This window comes from Serpula lacrymans (genome assembly GCF_000218685.1).
Source record: "Serpula lacrymans var. lacrymans S7.9 unplaced genomic scaffold SERLAscaffold_6, whole genome shotgun sequence".
Classification (NCBI taxonomy): domain Eukaryota; kingdom Fungi; phylum Basidiomycota; class Agaricomycetes; order Boletales; family Serpulaceae; genus Serpula; species Serpula lacrymans.
Window position 1 is genome coordinate 2,185,194 of NW_006763295.1, and position 14,395 is coordinate 2,199,588.

Here is a 14,395-nt window from a genome sequence, read left to right on the forward strand (position 1 = left end):
TTACAAAGCCTTCGATGTCTTGACGTTCCTTTTTCAAGTTTCATAAATTTCATTACTAGCTGCTACTACACGATGCACTGGACTTAAATGAAATCGTGGTTTAACCTCTGTATTGGCGTCGTGACAACATGAAGGACATAAAAATCACTATGGTCACCCTCGTCGTCATCTGGCCCAAATTGCACTTGGCTACGTCTTCAACAGAATAATTCATTACTTTTCATATTTTGTTCGGGGTCTACTAATGCATAACCAACCTGCTGTCTCATCAAGAAATCCACCGAACTCGGCAAGCGTCTTCCAAAGTGGGCGGGTTTGTATGCTAGTACTTGATGTGATGATTGTGAAAAGTTGCGTGGGCATAATATGCGTTATCTGTGCGTTGTTTCCGGTACGTATAATCTGTTTTTATATCAGATAGGCACGAGGTTCGGTGTTCACGTCTGAGACTTACCAGCATGTTCTTAGCAGTATAGGACACGTTCCGTCTACATGCGAGGGCAGCAAACAACGTGAGACTGCAAGACGATAGGTGATCATTACTCCAGGAATTTTCGTGAGTCACTTTTCCAACGTATCGTCTTATTCAGACGCATATATGCGACTGGGAAGAAGAACATCATCGATGGCTATCCTTTGTCCTCCTCTGTTGAGAGAGTTTGCTAATCGAAACAAGGAGGAAATTTGTGGTGATAACAGTTTCATATAACAGGTAATAAATCTGAACAGGTTCAAATTTTCCATCCTTATGCTACTCTGAATGGGGGTAACCTTCACAGTCTTCTTCATCCGAGTTCGAATTAACTGCAAATAGATTGCACTCCCTTAATTTCACGCAACGTAGGGAACATATGATACATGTTGGGCACTTACCAGCAGTGCAATCTTCTTGGTTTAGCATCTGATTTTTGTAAAGCCCCTCCGGCGGAGGTCATTATCAAGGCAAGGCGTTGTGATGCGTCTAGTCTTCGTAGCGACCTTCACCGAAAGCAGCTCACGTCAATGCATCTGGTGAGAGTTACCATAAAGGTAAACAGTGATGAATTGACAATTGACTTGGGGCATCGGCTGTGCCCAAGGCTAAGTTCCGATCTGAAACTTTCAGCTGCGGTCGGGAATCTTGTTGAGTGAACACTATAAAAGCGAGGCATCACGTCCTGATATCGCACTTGATTCTCAAAACGTTGAAAGTGAGTAAAATTCTCCCGTCTGTCAACATCAGGTCAGTAATTGTATGCAATGTGTTTAACCCGCCATGCTTAAGTTGTGTTCGAAATAGATGGGCCCAAGTCTATGGATCTGGATGAGACCCTGTCAAACCCTACATGCCTGGTCGTACGTGAAGATGTGCAGCTGCCTATGAGAGCTCGAAGGTGGCTGTGGGATGTATTCGTACGTGAGCATTTACAGCGAATAGAAGTCTCTGACCGATGTGTTTATAACGTACTTAGGATCGTTCAGGGTAGGCTGTTATTCCTGCATAGTTGAAGTACAACTGCAATTGCATCGCGTCGGTTGAATGGGCTTTGGTGAATAGGTCAATCTTTTGTGAGGCAGCAGGCACCGGCTGGCTGAGGAATCGAGATCGTGCCTCGAATCCTGGTCCTACACACTCCTGCAATTCACAATCCGGGAATGATATGTCGTCCTTAAGCTAAGCTTTATGTCACCAACTGAACGCGTTACGCTGACGGTGGCTTCGTTACGCTTTCCGTTCGTGTTCCAAGAGACGAGCCGTTTGTGATTGTCCAAAGGTATCCTTCAACGACATTACCCGTTAACACGACGAAAACTCGCATGTTTACAAGCAGAATGAGGTTGTTCTGTCGAGGCCTGGTCGTCCTACAAAATTGAATTTCAGCGCAGGAGATACTGTGAGTGAAGCGGGGCTTCTCCGCGCGAGCGTGCTTTCAGGGTCAAAGCTTGGTGGCCACCATCCACAGCTCCGGTGATTTGCGTATGTCCACAGTTCTTTGCGCTTTGCTTCTTGGAAAGTGAGACAACCCCCTCCAGTTCTCTGGTGGCCATGTCCATGGTTTAAATTTAGCCTTTGTCCACAACTCCTGAACGTCCTGGAAGGTATAAAAGCCATCCCTCATCCCCTCATCCTCCTTTCCTTCCAACACTATCATCACTTTGCATCACGCGTATTTAACGCAAATTCATTAACCTCTACTCTATTCAATATCATCTCATCTGATACTCAATGGATCAAGTCCGCAAGATCTTTGGAAAGTAAGTCTCTCCCTTGTTTGTTTCTTTTCATGATCATCATGCTAACCGTTTTTCTTTACAGGTCTCCTATGAATCCACGGAAGGCTTCCCTTAAGCACGCGCGCTCCATGCCATTCCACAACTCTTCTTCTTACCAAGGCCGGCCCGTTGTGCAAGAAGAAGTGCCCCGACTCGTCTATCGTGGCAAGCGCCCGCTCCAGAAAAGCGACATCGTCTATGTAGAAGGGGTTATGAACGGTCCTCAACCAGATGATTTCATAGATTTCCCAGATTTCCCAGCTGACTACTATACCCGTAACATCATCGACCGCTTTCCTGTACCCCCCACTTCCACTCCCGATGCCACCCCTATGCCATCCTCTGGCCGCGACTCGCCCGTTACCCGCGACGTCGAATTAGGGTACGCCGTTGATGAGGATGAGGGAGTTGATCAGAATCAGTATGCGGGGAAGCAGCGCTCTATGCAAAAGCCGTCGTCTGTTTCGTGTTTCTCTCGACCTACCGCCAGCGCGTACCCCTCCCTCGCTCAGAGAGGAACAGATGCTAGAGGCTATGTGCGTACTCCTGCACCCAGAGGCCCTCGCGATTCCCCCAGCGCCAGCAGTCGCCAGCGAGCTCGCACTCAGTCGCACAATGTGAGGTCCACAGTCTCTCAGTCAGAGCAGCCCACCGCATACCCAAAGTCCAAAGCCCCCCGCCCCCAACTGCGCCCCTCACCCTCTGTCTCCGTGTTAAAACACTCGGCGTCCGTTAACATCCCGCAAGCATCACCCGCAAAGTCGTTCCCCCGCTCCACGTCTGTGACAGTCCCTGCAACACCAGCGACGCGCACTCGTAAGGTGAATGATATGCCTGGTCACCCTCACGTTTACGGCTCGATCACCGGCCGTTCCATCGATGCTTGCACTAACGGCAGGGATATTCGATACCACGATGCTACTGGGGTGTATGCGCAGGGGATGACGGCAGAGTATGGCGAAGATTGGGAAAAGGCGCAGATCAAAGAAGCAAGGAGGAGGAGAGCGACGAGCACTAGGAGCCGTCGCAGTGACAAGGCTAGTGCAAGGCACTGATACGATGTTTAGAAAGGTTTTAGAAGGTTTTAGAAGGGTTTGGGAAGAGTTTAGGAAGGCTTTAGGAGCAGCCAGTCTATTGCAAGGCACTGACTAGGCGATGGATCGGGAAGGGTTTAGGAAGGGTTTCATTCTGTTTCGTTCATTTTCTGCATTTTTCATGTAATCTCGCAATCATGTATGTTTCGATATGACCTTATGGTTTATGCAATACAGCGCTCCCAATATAATATCCAATTGTGCTGTCGTCAATGAAATACATTGCTACTGAGTTTCTACCAAATCCGCTTGACCATAGTAAAACGTGTGAGATCCTCCAACTCGACCCTTTTCTTACCACCGTCTGCTTTCTCTCTACCGTTGCCATTCTTAGGCCCCCTTGCTTCTCCCATCTCTCCAACTACAGCGGCGTTATCCCGCCAATCGTCTACCATCTTCTTCAACTGCTTATTATATTCCTTCTCCTCTCGCCCTTCTCCAATTGGATCGCGTCCAAAATCGTTCACTACGTCTGCCGCAGCCCGTGCTTCCATCCCAGCGCGTCTTCGGTTTGCATAAGAGATAAGATTCACCCCCAAGAGTATTTTTACCGCAAGAAAACTGGTAAGAATGTTAGAAATGTGAGCTTTATTGTAAGGAAATCTATTCGAGTGACAACTGACCAAAGCCAAAAAGCTACACCCATCACCGCCCACTTGGCCAGATGAACGATCTCTTCGCTTGACAAGGCTCTTACGGTTTCGAGATTCCATTCCTCGTAAGTAAAATCAAAGTCAAGGGAGAAAACGAGGTTGAGAGATTGGAGACCGATGATGATGGCGAGGACTGCGAGGGGGAGGGATGCGAATCCAAGTCGACGAGCTACTAGGGGAGATTGATCAACGTAAGCGTGCTGCGCGTTTTAAGTGAGTACCAGCGAGTGAGCAAGCTATCATGGCAGATAGTAAGTTGGGGTAAATGACCTTGCGAGCGCCCAATCTGCCAGCGGCGCTACCACTCGCCAGATCCCGACATAGGACGTCTGTGTATCTTTCGTATACAGACGGCCGGATGTGATTGAACTTGGTGATGAACGCATGTTTGAGCCAATCGACAAGCATCTCTGACGCCATCACGGTGAGTACAGGCTGAAATATTATGATAAGCCAGTGAGAGAAAACTGATAGTAAGATGTGTTTACGTACATACGAGATCGTCCAAAGGACGTTATTTCCACGGAACCATCCAAAACTCTTTGGAAGGGAAAAACCATCCGTAAAGTCAAACTCGGATCCGCTCAGCTCAATAAGGTTCCGAAACGCGACAACGAAGAGCATGAGCGTGAGCGTGAAGCGCTCTACGATGTCTGCACAGGTGATCTGAAAGAGATTATCCTTCTCAAATTTCTTGAACACGCTGCCCTTTATCTCGACAAACTGATTAGACATGAGGAGAGTGAGGAGCGCGTGGTCGTAAGAGTTGACGGCGACGTTTAGGGAGAGAAGCTGGTAGACCATGACCAGTGCGTGAGCAACTACAGTGGGTTCGATTTAGCGTGTCAGGAGAAACTATAGCGGTGAAGAATATACTCAACCTGTGTACAAGACTGCGAGTGCAAAGAAGAAGAAAGGTCTAAGAGTATGGGACGTCACGGGAAGTCTGTGTGTGAGCACCTCCAGGGTGGACCGTGAAAATAAGCAATCAAGGATGTCTTGACCTATGGACGCACACAGCCGGTCGGCGATCTGACAGATCAGAGAAGAACACAAAAGAACAATCGACATATTTATTCAGATACTCGAAGAACAGGTAAATAGTAGAATTGCCTACTTCAAGCGCGTTGAAGATGACATATAGTTTGATAGTATCTTGCCCACGGATAGAGTGGTAGATCTTGCTTGCATCCGTTAGTGGAAGGAGAATCGTGACGGAGACTAACAAGAGCAACATGCGCATAATGTCGGCTTTTTGAGAGGGAGGAAGGTGTGACTTGGAAAATGTAACAAGGTTTGCAGCGAAACGGAATGCGGCGAGTGCGAATCTAATAGGTAATATGGTGAAAGTGTACAGGAATGAGTCTAAACATAGGATGAAGCCAAAACCTATTATCTGAGGGCTTGCACTCAGGATCGAGTCGTGACTTGAACGGAGAGATGGGACATACCTTTTCTATAGCCAGAGGAATACTCAAAAAATTGCTGACCCGTTCCCATTTGAGTTCCTGATGTGAATCGAAATCTGTAGCCAAAAGCTCTTCTCGAAGATAGTCCCATAGCGAAAACAAAGGTTGATGAGGCTCTGCGGCTGGAGGGGGCGGTACTCGATTGTGGGGAGGTGGAGACGCAGGTGGAGAGGGTAGGATAGGTGTAGGGGGTAGAGACGCGTATATCAATGGCCTACTCCTCTCTAGAGAGATGCTATGGTCTCTTGATTTGATTGAATGTCGATCACATCCACGATGCCTGTCCATAACGTCATCCTCGATGTCAGAGCTGTCTCTTGGAGCATTGCTAGAAGCACGGGCGTCGGGAGAGAATGAGCGCTGACGGCGACCACGAAACATGGCAATATTGGATGGCGCCGAGGGGATTGGCGAAAACTGTCCGTTCCATGTTCCACCTATGGACGTCGAGGAGAAACGCCTTCTTGTACGGGAACGTCGTGGTGATGTTGGCATGAGATATGTGCGTCCTTGTAATGGGATACAGGCCCGTAACGATAGCTATGAATTGAAATCTAATGGTCAATTAAGTATTAGTGATAGTAAGCTGTAGTAACTGGTCAAGCCTGGTCTTCCCTACAGCGCAGTCACCGCTGCAGTTTCCCACGGCTTCCTAATAAGCTTTGCCAGTGACCAGCGGGTGCAAGTATCAATAGCAGCTCCAGAAGACGAGGTCTGGGTTATCTATAATTGTTTCAATATTCATGCTTAACATGAGACATAGTGGAACCAGCCGAAGGGCAGTAATTCCGATTCAGCAATGAACTCACTTCAAGCTTTCGAGCAAGTTCTCGACGACAGAGAATCGTTGCTCTCCACCGACAATATGCACCTGCTACGATCACATGCGAGTCAAACCACAAACGGCTCTTTTATATTTTCTAAGCACATTTTATCACTAGCTTCATGATATCAATCTGTCCACCAACCCGAACCTACATCAGAAGAGCCACAGTGAGTTTAATGCAGAGAATTGGCGGTGATCTCAAACAAATTATTCAGATTCAAGTCTTCCGGTCGAAATTCTGCATCAAATACTCTACACCTCAGATATCGCCACATTGACGACTCTGTCCACAGTGAATCGAACGTTTCAAGCAGTCTCAGAACAGGTTCTCTACCGTAACATCAAGATCTTGCCAACTCAAAAGACTATTCGCTGTCTTCAGACTCTCGCTGCCCGACCTTCCTTAGCAGGTCTGATTCGCTCATACGAAATTGATGATATCACAAAGGAAGGGGATGCTCTACCAGCATTCTACAAGTTGCTCTCTCGAGCCTTACACAACATGACCCGTCTCACAGACTTGACGATCCTCATTGAAGGACGCCATTCTGACATCCTCTTCGGATGTCCTTTCAATTTACGAACGTTAACGTCCTCGCTCTCATGGGATACTAACTTCACCAAGTGGATGCTAGAGCAACCCGATATCACTAATGCCATATTCTGCGGCCGCTATGTCGTCGGGTGCGCCCTCGAACCAACAGCGATCACAAAGCTCACTCGCATATCTGCGTCTCCCCTCATATTAGCCGCCGTTGTCCCAGGACGTCCGCTAGAAGAAGTAGAAGTATGCCTCGTTCACCCTGGGCTTTTCAACCAGAACCTCCTTTCGACCACTATGAAGATACTGTCATTTTCCACCGGGCCTTTGCACAGTTTGCGGGTCATCACTAACCTTGGAAACTCATCCCAGAACATCTTGGGTGCTCTTCGCACGGTTTCCACTACTTTATCTACATTAGATTCGTTCTTTCTGCATGCTGTCTCCGGCTCAATCACAAGCGTAAGTATCTTCTCATTACAACGCAGTTCTCTACACTCAAACTGAACTCTCAGGAAATTCTGGCTGGTTTTGAAGAGGTCGTTTCAAGTTTTCGATCCTTGAGTGCCATCACCATACTGTCCAAGGATACCGAAGATGCTTTGCATGACATGTCCACGATCTCCGGTCTCGCCGTGAAGTGGCGTGGTGCATGCAAGACGCTCCGGCGTGTTTCGTTTCCGAATGGAACATGGGTACACAATCAACGTTATGGATGGCTCACGCTCAATGACATGGAACGCCTTTTGATGGAGCGAGAAAAGGCGCTGCAAGAGCGCGAGGCGAAAGAGCGTGCGTTGTACGAGGAGCAGAGGGCGCTCGAGGACCAAGGGAGAAGATTGGAAACACAGATACGAAGCATTGGGGTCGATAGAGATGCTCTTTAAGGCTTTGAAGACTCTTGGTGGTTTTTCAACTGAACTCATATTCTAGGCATACTACTGATATTAATTGTCATGTTAGTAATTTGCTGGGGAGACTAGCATACTACAGGCTCTTCAGTCGACAAGGCCGAAACTGAGATCTGAATAGCGGGGTTGTACAGTAACAAATGCAAAAAGCGAAAATAGCTGAAGATGGCTCGAGAACAGAAGCGACAAGCACGAGGCATATAATTATAATTAAAACACATTATGGTGTACTACCACACGTAGGGTAAATTTTGTATTTATTGTATTTATAACTTTTTACCGTTTGACCACTCATGGCTTGGGGGGAATATTGAGACTTAATAAGAGCACTAACTCAGGCTAGGAAGTGCCCATTGGGTGTGCTGAACTGATATGAACCACCAAGCCCTCATGCATGGCATACACTTCTAAGTTGAACATCGAGACACTGATTGATAGCGCAACATTTGTGTATTTTGTATACAGTAGGTCTACAGTGCCATGCAACCCGAGCGGTCATGCGATATATTTTAACGCTGAAATGCTCACCACAGGTAAGGTGGCAACCAATCGATCAAGCCTAACCTGAAAGGTTTGCCAAATCCGCTGTAAAAGCTACAACACCTTCAATTACATATGTCCTAGTACGAAAGTCCTACTAAACTACACGTTTTCTGAACAAGATCTTTGCTTTCATATCTGGCGAATTGGCCGGACCGAATGTTACATTGGCTGGGCGCTGGCCATCCCTAAACTTGACATCGTACGTCACAACGACATGTGCTAGCATCGTTTTCAACTCAATTGCAGTGAAAAAACGTCCAGGACTACATGCAAGTTTGTGAATCAGTGATCAACTCTGGCATCATTTGGAACATACCAAGCACTTCTCCTGTGTCCAAAAGGTAGATACCCTGGATGAGTGGACGCCATCTGGTGCCAAGCTTGTTCTCCCTCCTGCTCCTCGTTGGAAAACCGAAAAGGGTCGAAAATGTCAGCATTTTTGTATATGTCACTGTCACGGTGTATAGGCATTGATGCAACAGAGACTGTACAACCAGCGGGTACGAAGGTTCCGTCGGAGAACGTGAAATCCTTCACAGCCTTGCGGAGCATAGATACTGCAGGGGACAACTCTGTCAACCAAAAGGTGTAGTCTGCCACAGAAGAGAGCTTACTGAAAGTAAGGCCATCAAACCTGAGCGTTTCCTTCAGGAAACTGTCCGCATCTTCGCTAATGCAGCTTTTGACCAGCCTTCTTCCTCTACAATGGCTTCGACTTCTTCGCGTAGTGGATTGATGTACTGAGGATGAGCAGCCAAATAGAACAATGCATGTGTAAAACCCTATGATGAAGCTCAATTTTTGCTACAACATCAACTTTGAAAGCGAACATACAATAGATGTCGTCTCCAGTGAAAAGTAAAAGTAAAAGATCAGTAAATAATATAACCGACGAACTCAAATGATAACGACGACATACATGGATTGCGCCTAAGTTAATTGATAACATGCGCTTGGTGAGACTCTCTGCTGAACGCTCTTCCCCTTGTGCCTCGTCCATAAGCCATGACAGCATGTCATTCTAGGAGACATGTCTCGTCAGAGCATGCCAATATTTATCGGTTCAAACATGACGTACCGGCTTGTCCTCCCAACCACTCCCATATTCATCCAGACACTTCTGGCGTTCCTCTATTATCGGCCGCAGATGCTTCATTCCACGCTGCACTGATTTAGGCAAGTTTGAAAGGAGTCTATTTACCAAACTATGTGTTCAGAGTCATTACAATGAGTATATTTCAGTGAGGTGCTGCTACGTACGGAGCCATGAAGTTAGGGAAAAAGTCGATTGTGATCGCCACCTTTACCACACTGAGGGCAAATCCGGAGGTCAAGTCATTCCAATCCGGCCTAATGGAAATAAGCTTGGGGCTGGAAAGATTAATGCAGTTACATAGAGGGAGGCCAACAAAGACTCGGTTGCTCGTTCGACACACGACTTGTACGATGGTCTCAAATGCAGGCACGCTTGTCCATTCTGCGCGGAGGAAACATTTGTTGGTTAAAAGAAGTATAGAAGAGAAACTGAAGAAAAATACCGTAGCCATTCAATTGGAGATGATCATCAAAGGAAGCCTGGATTTCATCCAGAATGTCCGGAAATTGAGCAGGTAAGTTACGAGTGAGCTGAGTTAGGATAATTGGGATATGATAAGGGTTGTGAATTATCGTATGGCCTATGGTATACCTGGGCTTCAAAATCTTTGAATGTAGCATATTAGCGTGATGATCTATTATTGACCACAGGCAAATGAAGATGTGCTACACACATCGCTGATTCTTTCACGAGCAGATATGTGATCTTCTGGGGCTCTCCGGAGCTCCTCAACGAGCTTGGGGCCACTCAGGAAGATATTCCAGCAGAATAAACCCGGAATCTTAAACGCCATGCCTTTATGCTACTTGGGTGCATTAGATGAAAGTTAGTCAGTTGAGGCGCTAAATTGAACTCGCCTTTGTGTATCCTTCTTGTAACATTTCGCGGGCATAAAAAATAAACTTCACAGCCGCCCAGTACGATGTGAGCAGACCACCAGGGCCAACTGATGGAATACTATCAACCTACGACGAGTCAATAAAATAGCCAGTAAAACCAGGAAGGCCAACTTGAAACATACATTAGGTCTCCTCATAAATTTGGATATGGCGATAGACAGAACAAGAGCAGTCACAAACGCGTAGGAGAAGGCTGAAATTACCTCCAACATCGTGTACCTTGGGTTGGAAAAGAATTGCAACTCACTACCTTTATAAAACCGGATGATGTATTTGACCATAAGAGTGCTCTCCGAGGCTTTGACATAAATGCCGTGAGTGTCATTGGAATCGCAAGTTGCACATTTGACTTTGAATGATATGATGGGCCCATCACTGATGAAGGTCGATGCATATACGTAAACTGGCCATGGAAAGTCGGGCACCGTCACCGTTATGATCAATGGAGTGTCCCTATCATACACTCGTACATGTGATGCCGTGATGAACTACTTGCTCTTTGGGCTTTCGCTGGCGGTTCAAAGTCGAGGCACGTATCGAGTATGCAAGCTGCGTGACGTTCATATGTATTTTGGGAATAAATCAACCAATCACCGGCTCGCTCCAGGCATTGACACCAAGAAATCGAGATGTAGTAGATATAACTGGTCTATCAATCCCGATCTGGATGCTGCGAATCCTCTTTCTTTACGGGTTGTCCAGCGAACCAGAGGTCCAGTGAATATGGCTGTACAACAACTGTCATGATCCGTATTCAAATATTAAAGTCAACACTTGCTGTTTATCCAACGAGTCTCACCTGCAGAACACAACGTTATATGCTGGTTGGAGCTTCAAGCGTGTGTTCAGCTTTGTAGCTTGAACCCGCAATGATTGATCTGATCCTTTGGTGTATCCGTAAATAAACACTATGCTCCGTGTACGTGCCTTGGACCCCCAGACCCCGGCACTCAAGGGTGTCCAATTCTGTCATCGCTTCGTCAACCGCTGATAGGAGGCGGGAGACCACTACGTATCCGCATGTTTGATTTGCTGTTACTTGGTTTCGTGGTGCCAGTGCCTCTCGACTGCGACAGCTCCTTTGGTTCATCTGTGAGAGTCAATTATGGGGCAACTCTGAACGGCGGCCATCGTCATTAATCTTGTTTCAGGTGCCAGCAACGATGAAGACTTTAAATAATGTCCTAGATTAAAGTGCTGTGACACTCCTGTAAGATTGGACGAGATTGTTGCCGTTGCTGAGACTCGAATCGAACTTTAACACGTTCGAAGATGGAAAGAATTATCATCCACAAGTTGTGAGGCCATCGATTGTCTGGTGCACTCAAGTTCGGTCTTTATAGTGCAGTAGATGTAGACAAATGCAATATGATTGGTTGCGTTTTGTTCAAGATGGTGAATGGTACCTGATCTGACAGCATATAATTATCAATGATAACGGACGTCTGACGTTCGATGGAATACACACATAATAAACGCCTTCCCGGCTCCCGCTTTCAAACTCGTCAACAAAATGAACGAGGGAGACATTGGTATATTTATGAATACCGGGTACATGCACCACGGTGCCTTCGCATTTCTGCTCTGCCTTATCCTCCATTATTCAGTCTCCAGCTCCTTCTCGCCGACTCAGATATATCGCTTTGTGTTTGACGAAAGGTGTAAGGGAGAGCGCCGGTGTGCGGATTCCTGACGTTCGTGAGTTGATTTGAAGCATCAGTATCGAAATAAAAGGTTAGGGAGAACCGGGGCTTGCAGAAATTACAGTGAACAGTTGGTGGCTGAGTGGTTTCAAGTTATTGCCGGTTTGTGGACCGTTGATTTTGAACTTGTTTACCTCTTCAAGATCGCCCAAACTCGGAGAGTCATGCTTGGAACAACGACAAGGTCCTCTACTACAACGAGCTATTCGATAACAACCTGAACTTGAAGCGATGAAAATGTGGCATGATAAACGTGCGAACTTGCCAAAGTCTGATACAACTTGAAAGCACAACTTTGCAAAATAACGCTCTCAGGTGTATGTTAGACCAAAATATTCAATCAAAACGTCCACACCCGGCCATTGATATTCCTCATCTGCACTTATCCCGGCCGTACGGAGAAAATCCTGAATCAGGCCTGAATACTCGGCGCTGGATGGTCGACGTCACCTCGCGAACGAAATCACGACGCAATGGACTGATCAGTGCAGTCCGTGTTAGCGTCTTAACTTGGTCTTTACTCAGGTAGTTCAAAATTTACCCCGCTCTTTCTCGGCGCTGGCTTACTTGTAATTTATGAACTAGATTTTGATGCGCCATCAAGCCAAGATCAAGCCGTGTACGACTGCCGAAGTCGAGCTGTTTCCGACCATAAACACATGATCTCGTCCTCTCAGGCGGTGTACTTTGAATTTTGACAGACTCTGCATGTAGAGATACTGTATGTGCTACGTATGTTGTCCTTGACCAGAAGGCGAATCCAAAATGCGATTCGTAAGCTCGAGCCTTAGTAAGTATGACAAGTAAACTATCAATGAAGACGATTAGGAATCCCTTTTGGTTCACCGTAAACACACATCACCCAAGCCAGGGGAGAGAATTCCGTATCAGGAGATAATGGAGATTGCCTGGCAGGTATTTAGCTTGAATTTACCATCATCATCATCATATTCACTAACTCTCTTCCCCAGTCCCCCCTTCCACTCGGAAATCTATTATCGCCATTCACAAGATGTCTTCTCAACGCGCTCTCTGGCTTCCTGAAGAAAAAGGAAAATATACCTTAGTTATGAAGGAAATACAGGAGCCAGGTCCTGGCGAGGTACTCGTCAAAATTCTTGCCACCACCCTCAACCCTCTCGATTGGAAAATCCAAGCTTATGGGTTCTTCATGGTGAAAAACTATCCCTCCATTCAGGGCCATGAAGCCGCTGGAGTGATCGCAAAGCTTGGCGAAGGCGTAACTAATGTTGCCAAAGGAGATAAAGTGTACGTTGCCTATTTTCTTGTAGGGTAGCCTGTTAATCTAAAGGAATGGGATAGGTTATTCCAAGGCTTCATGACGAATAGGCAAGCGACGTTTCAAGAATATACCATCGCATCCGCAGAACAAGTAGCATTAGTAAGATTGTCTCCATTTGTTTTACTTCAAGTTGCTCAACAGATGATTTCCAGGTGCCAGATAACGTCTCACTCGACCAGGCAGCTTCGATCCCTCTCGCTTTAGGGACAGCTGGCAATGCTCTGTATACACCCAAGCCAACTGGTTTCGGTCTCGTTCCGGTATGGGAGGAGGGAGGAAAGGGGAGATATAGCGGCCAGGCTATAATCATCATGGCAGGGGCGTCTGCAGTGGGGCAATTAGGTAGACCATCCTTGCACGCTCATTCAACCCTCCACTTTCTCACATTTCCATAGCTATTCAGCTCGCAAAACTGTCAGGATTTAGTCCCATCATTACCACTGCTTCCCCGCACAACACCACATTACTGAAATCCATTGGCGCTTCGCATGTAATCGACCGCCATCTCCCCTCCCTGTCACTTGCCCAGGAGGTGGCAAAGATCACGTCTAGCCCTGTGTCATTCGTTATAGACGCAGTGTCGTTGGAAGATACACAACAGGCGGGGTACAATCTTTTGGCCCCCGGCGGAGAAATGGCGGTCGTGCTCCCACCCACTGCCAAAGCTGTAGCGGGAGATAATAAGAGACTGTTCATGACATATGGAACATTCCTCACTCCTGAAAAACGAGAGTCTGGGGCACGTCTTTACAGTCAGTTGACACGGATGTTGGCAGAGGGTGATTTAGTAGTAAGTATTGCTTGCCCCTGGTTATCACCACATACAGCTGCTCATGGTCTTCCTTTTCTGTATAGCCTATTCCCATCGAAGTGCTTCCGAACGGATTCAATGGAATTTCTTCTGGTCTAGACAGGCTGCAGCACAATCTCGTTAGCGGGAAGAAATTGATTGTTCGCCCGGAGGAGACACCATAGATTTGAATAGCTTAAAATATTATCCATGCATATGCTGTTGTGATTAGTGTAACGATAGGAACGTTTTTGAGATTCGCATGAAAGATAGAAATATGGGACCTTGTTCCAGAAGCATGTATAAACCCCTCA

The 14,395-nt window shown here is 46.7% G+C and overlaps 7 protein-coding genes across 7 annotated transcripts; 4 read left to right on the plus strand and 3 right to left on the minus strand.

Annotated features, from left to right (window-relative positions):
- Positions 1-1,178: 1,178 nt before the first annotated feature.
- On the minus strand, positions 1,179-2,230 carry SERLADRAFT_388329 (uncharacterized protein; the record flags this gene model as incomplete). Its single annotated transcript, XM_007317873.1, has 4 exons — positions 1,179-1,222; positions 1,280-1,392; positions 1,452-1,462; positions 1,538-2,230. One exon carries the CDS (start codon positions 2,032-2,034, stop codon positions 1,858-1,860), a length of 177 nt encoding a protein of 58 aa, XP_007317935.1.
- Positions 2,209-3,541, plus strand: SERLADRAFT_448738 (uncharacterized protein; the record flags this gene model as incomplete). The annotated part of the gene is made up of 2 exons (XM_007317874.1): positions 2,209-2,235; positions 2,297-3,541. The coding sequence occupies one exon, from the start codon at positions 2,304-2,306 to the stop codon at positions 3,306-3,308; it is 1,005 nt and encodes a 334-aa protein (XP_007317936.1).
- Positions 3,542-3,583: 42 nt separating this feature from the next.
- Positions 3,584-5,757, minus strand: SERLADRAFT_348482 (uncharacterized protein; the record flags this gene model as incomplete). The annotated part of the gene is made up of 7 exons (XM_007317875.1): positions 3,584-3,908; positions 3,971-4,200; positions 4,271-4,435; positions 4,493-4,821; positions 4,882-5,032; positions 5,118-5,396; positions 5,452-5,757. 7 exons carry the CDS (start codon positions 5,755-5,757, stop codon positions 3,584-3,586), a joined length of 1,785 nt encoding a protein of 594 aa, XP_007317937.1.
- Positions 5,758-5,848: 91 nt separating this feature from the next.
- SERLADRAFT_369186 (uncharacterized protein) lies at positions 5,849-6,061 on the plus strand (the record flags this gene model as incomplete). The annotated part of the gene is made up of 1 exon (XM_007317876.1): positions 5,849-6,061. The coding sequence occupies one exon, from the start codon at positions 5,849-5,851 to the stop codon at positions 6,059-6,061; it is 213 nt and encodes a 70-aa protein (XP_007317938.1).
- Positions 6,062-6,353: 292 nt separating this feature from the next.
- SERLADRAFT_437548 (uncharacterized protein) lies at positions 6,354-7,723 on the plus strand (the record flags this gene model as incomplete). Its single annotated transcript, XM_007317877.1, has 4 exons — positions 6,354-6,359; positions 6,411-6,462; positions 6,511-7,298; positions 7,352-7,723. The coding sequence occupies 4 exons, from the start codon at positions 6,354-6,356 to the stop codon at positions 7,721-7,723; spliced, it is 1,218 nt and encodes a 405-aa protein (XP_007317939.1).
- A 661-nt stretch (positions 7,724-8,384) lies between these two features.
- On the minus strand, positions 8,385-10,497 carry SERLADRAFT_369188 (uncharacterized protein; the record flags this gene model as incomplete). Its single annotated transcript, XM_007317878.1, has 11 exons — positions 8,385-8,553; positions 8,607-8,847; positions 8,905-8,945; positions 8,978-9,072; positions 9,210-9,311; positions 9,369-9,495; positions 9,551-9,767; positions 9,829-9,982; positions 10,060-10,181; positions 10,240-10,351; positions 10,408-10,497. 11 exons carry the CDS (start codon positions 10,495-10,497, stop codon positions 8,385-8,387), a joined length of 1,470 nt encoding a protein of 489 aa, XP_007317940.1.
- Positions 10,498-12,652: 2,155 nt separating this feature from the next.
- On the plus strand, positions 12,653-14,393 carry SERLADRAFT_448743 (uncharacterized protein; the record flags this gene model as incomplete). Its single annotated transcript, XM_007317879.1, has 6 exons — positions 12,653-12,903; positions 12,960-13,257; positions 13,312-13,390; positions 13,444-13,633; positions 13,687-14,081; positions 14,147-14,393. The coding sequence occupies 5 exons, from the start codon at positions 13,001-13,003 to the stop codon at positions 14,264-14,266; spliced, it is 1,041 nt and encodes a 346-aa protein (XP_007317941.1).
- Positions 14,394-14,395: the final 2 nt, after the last annotated feature.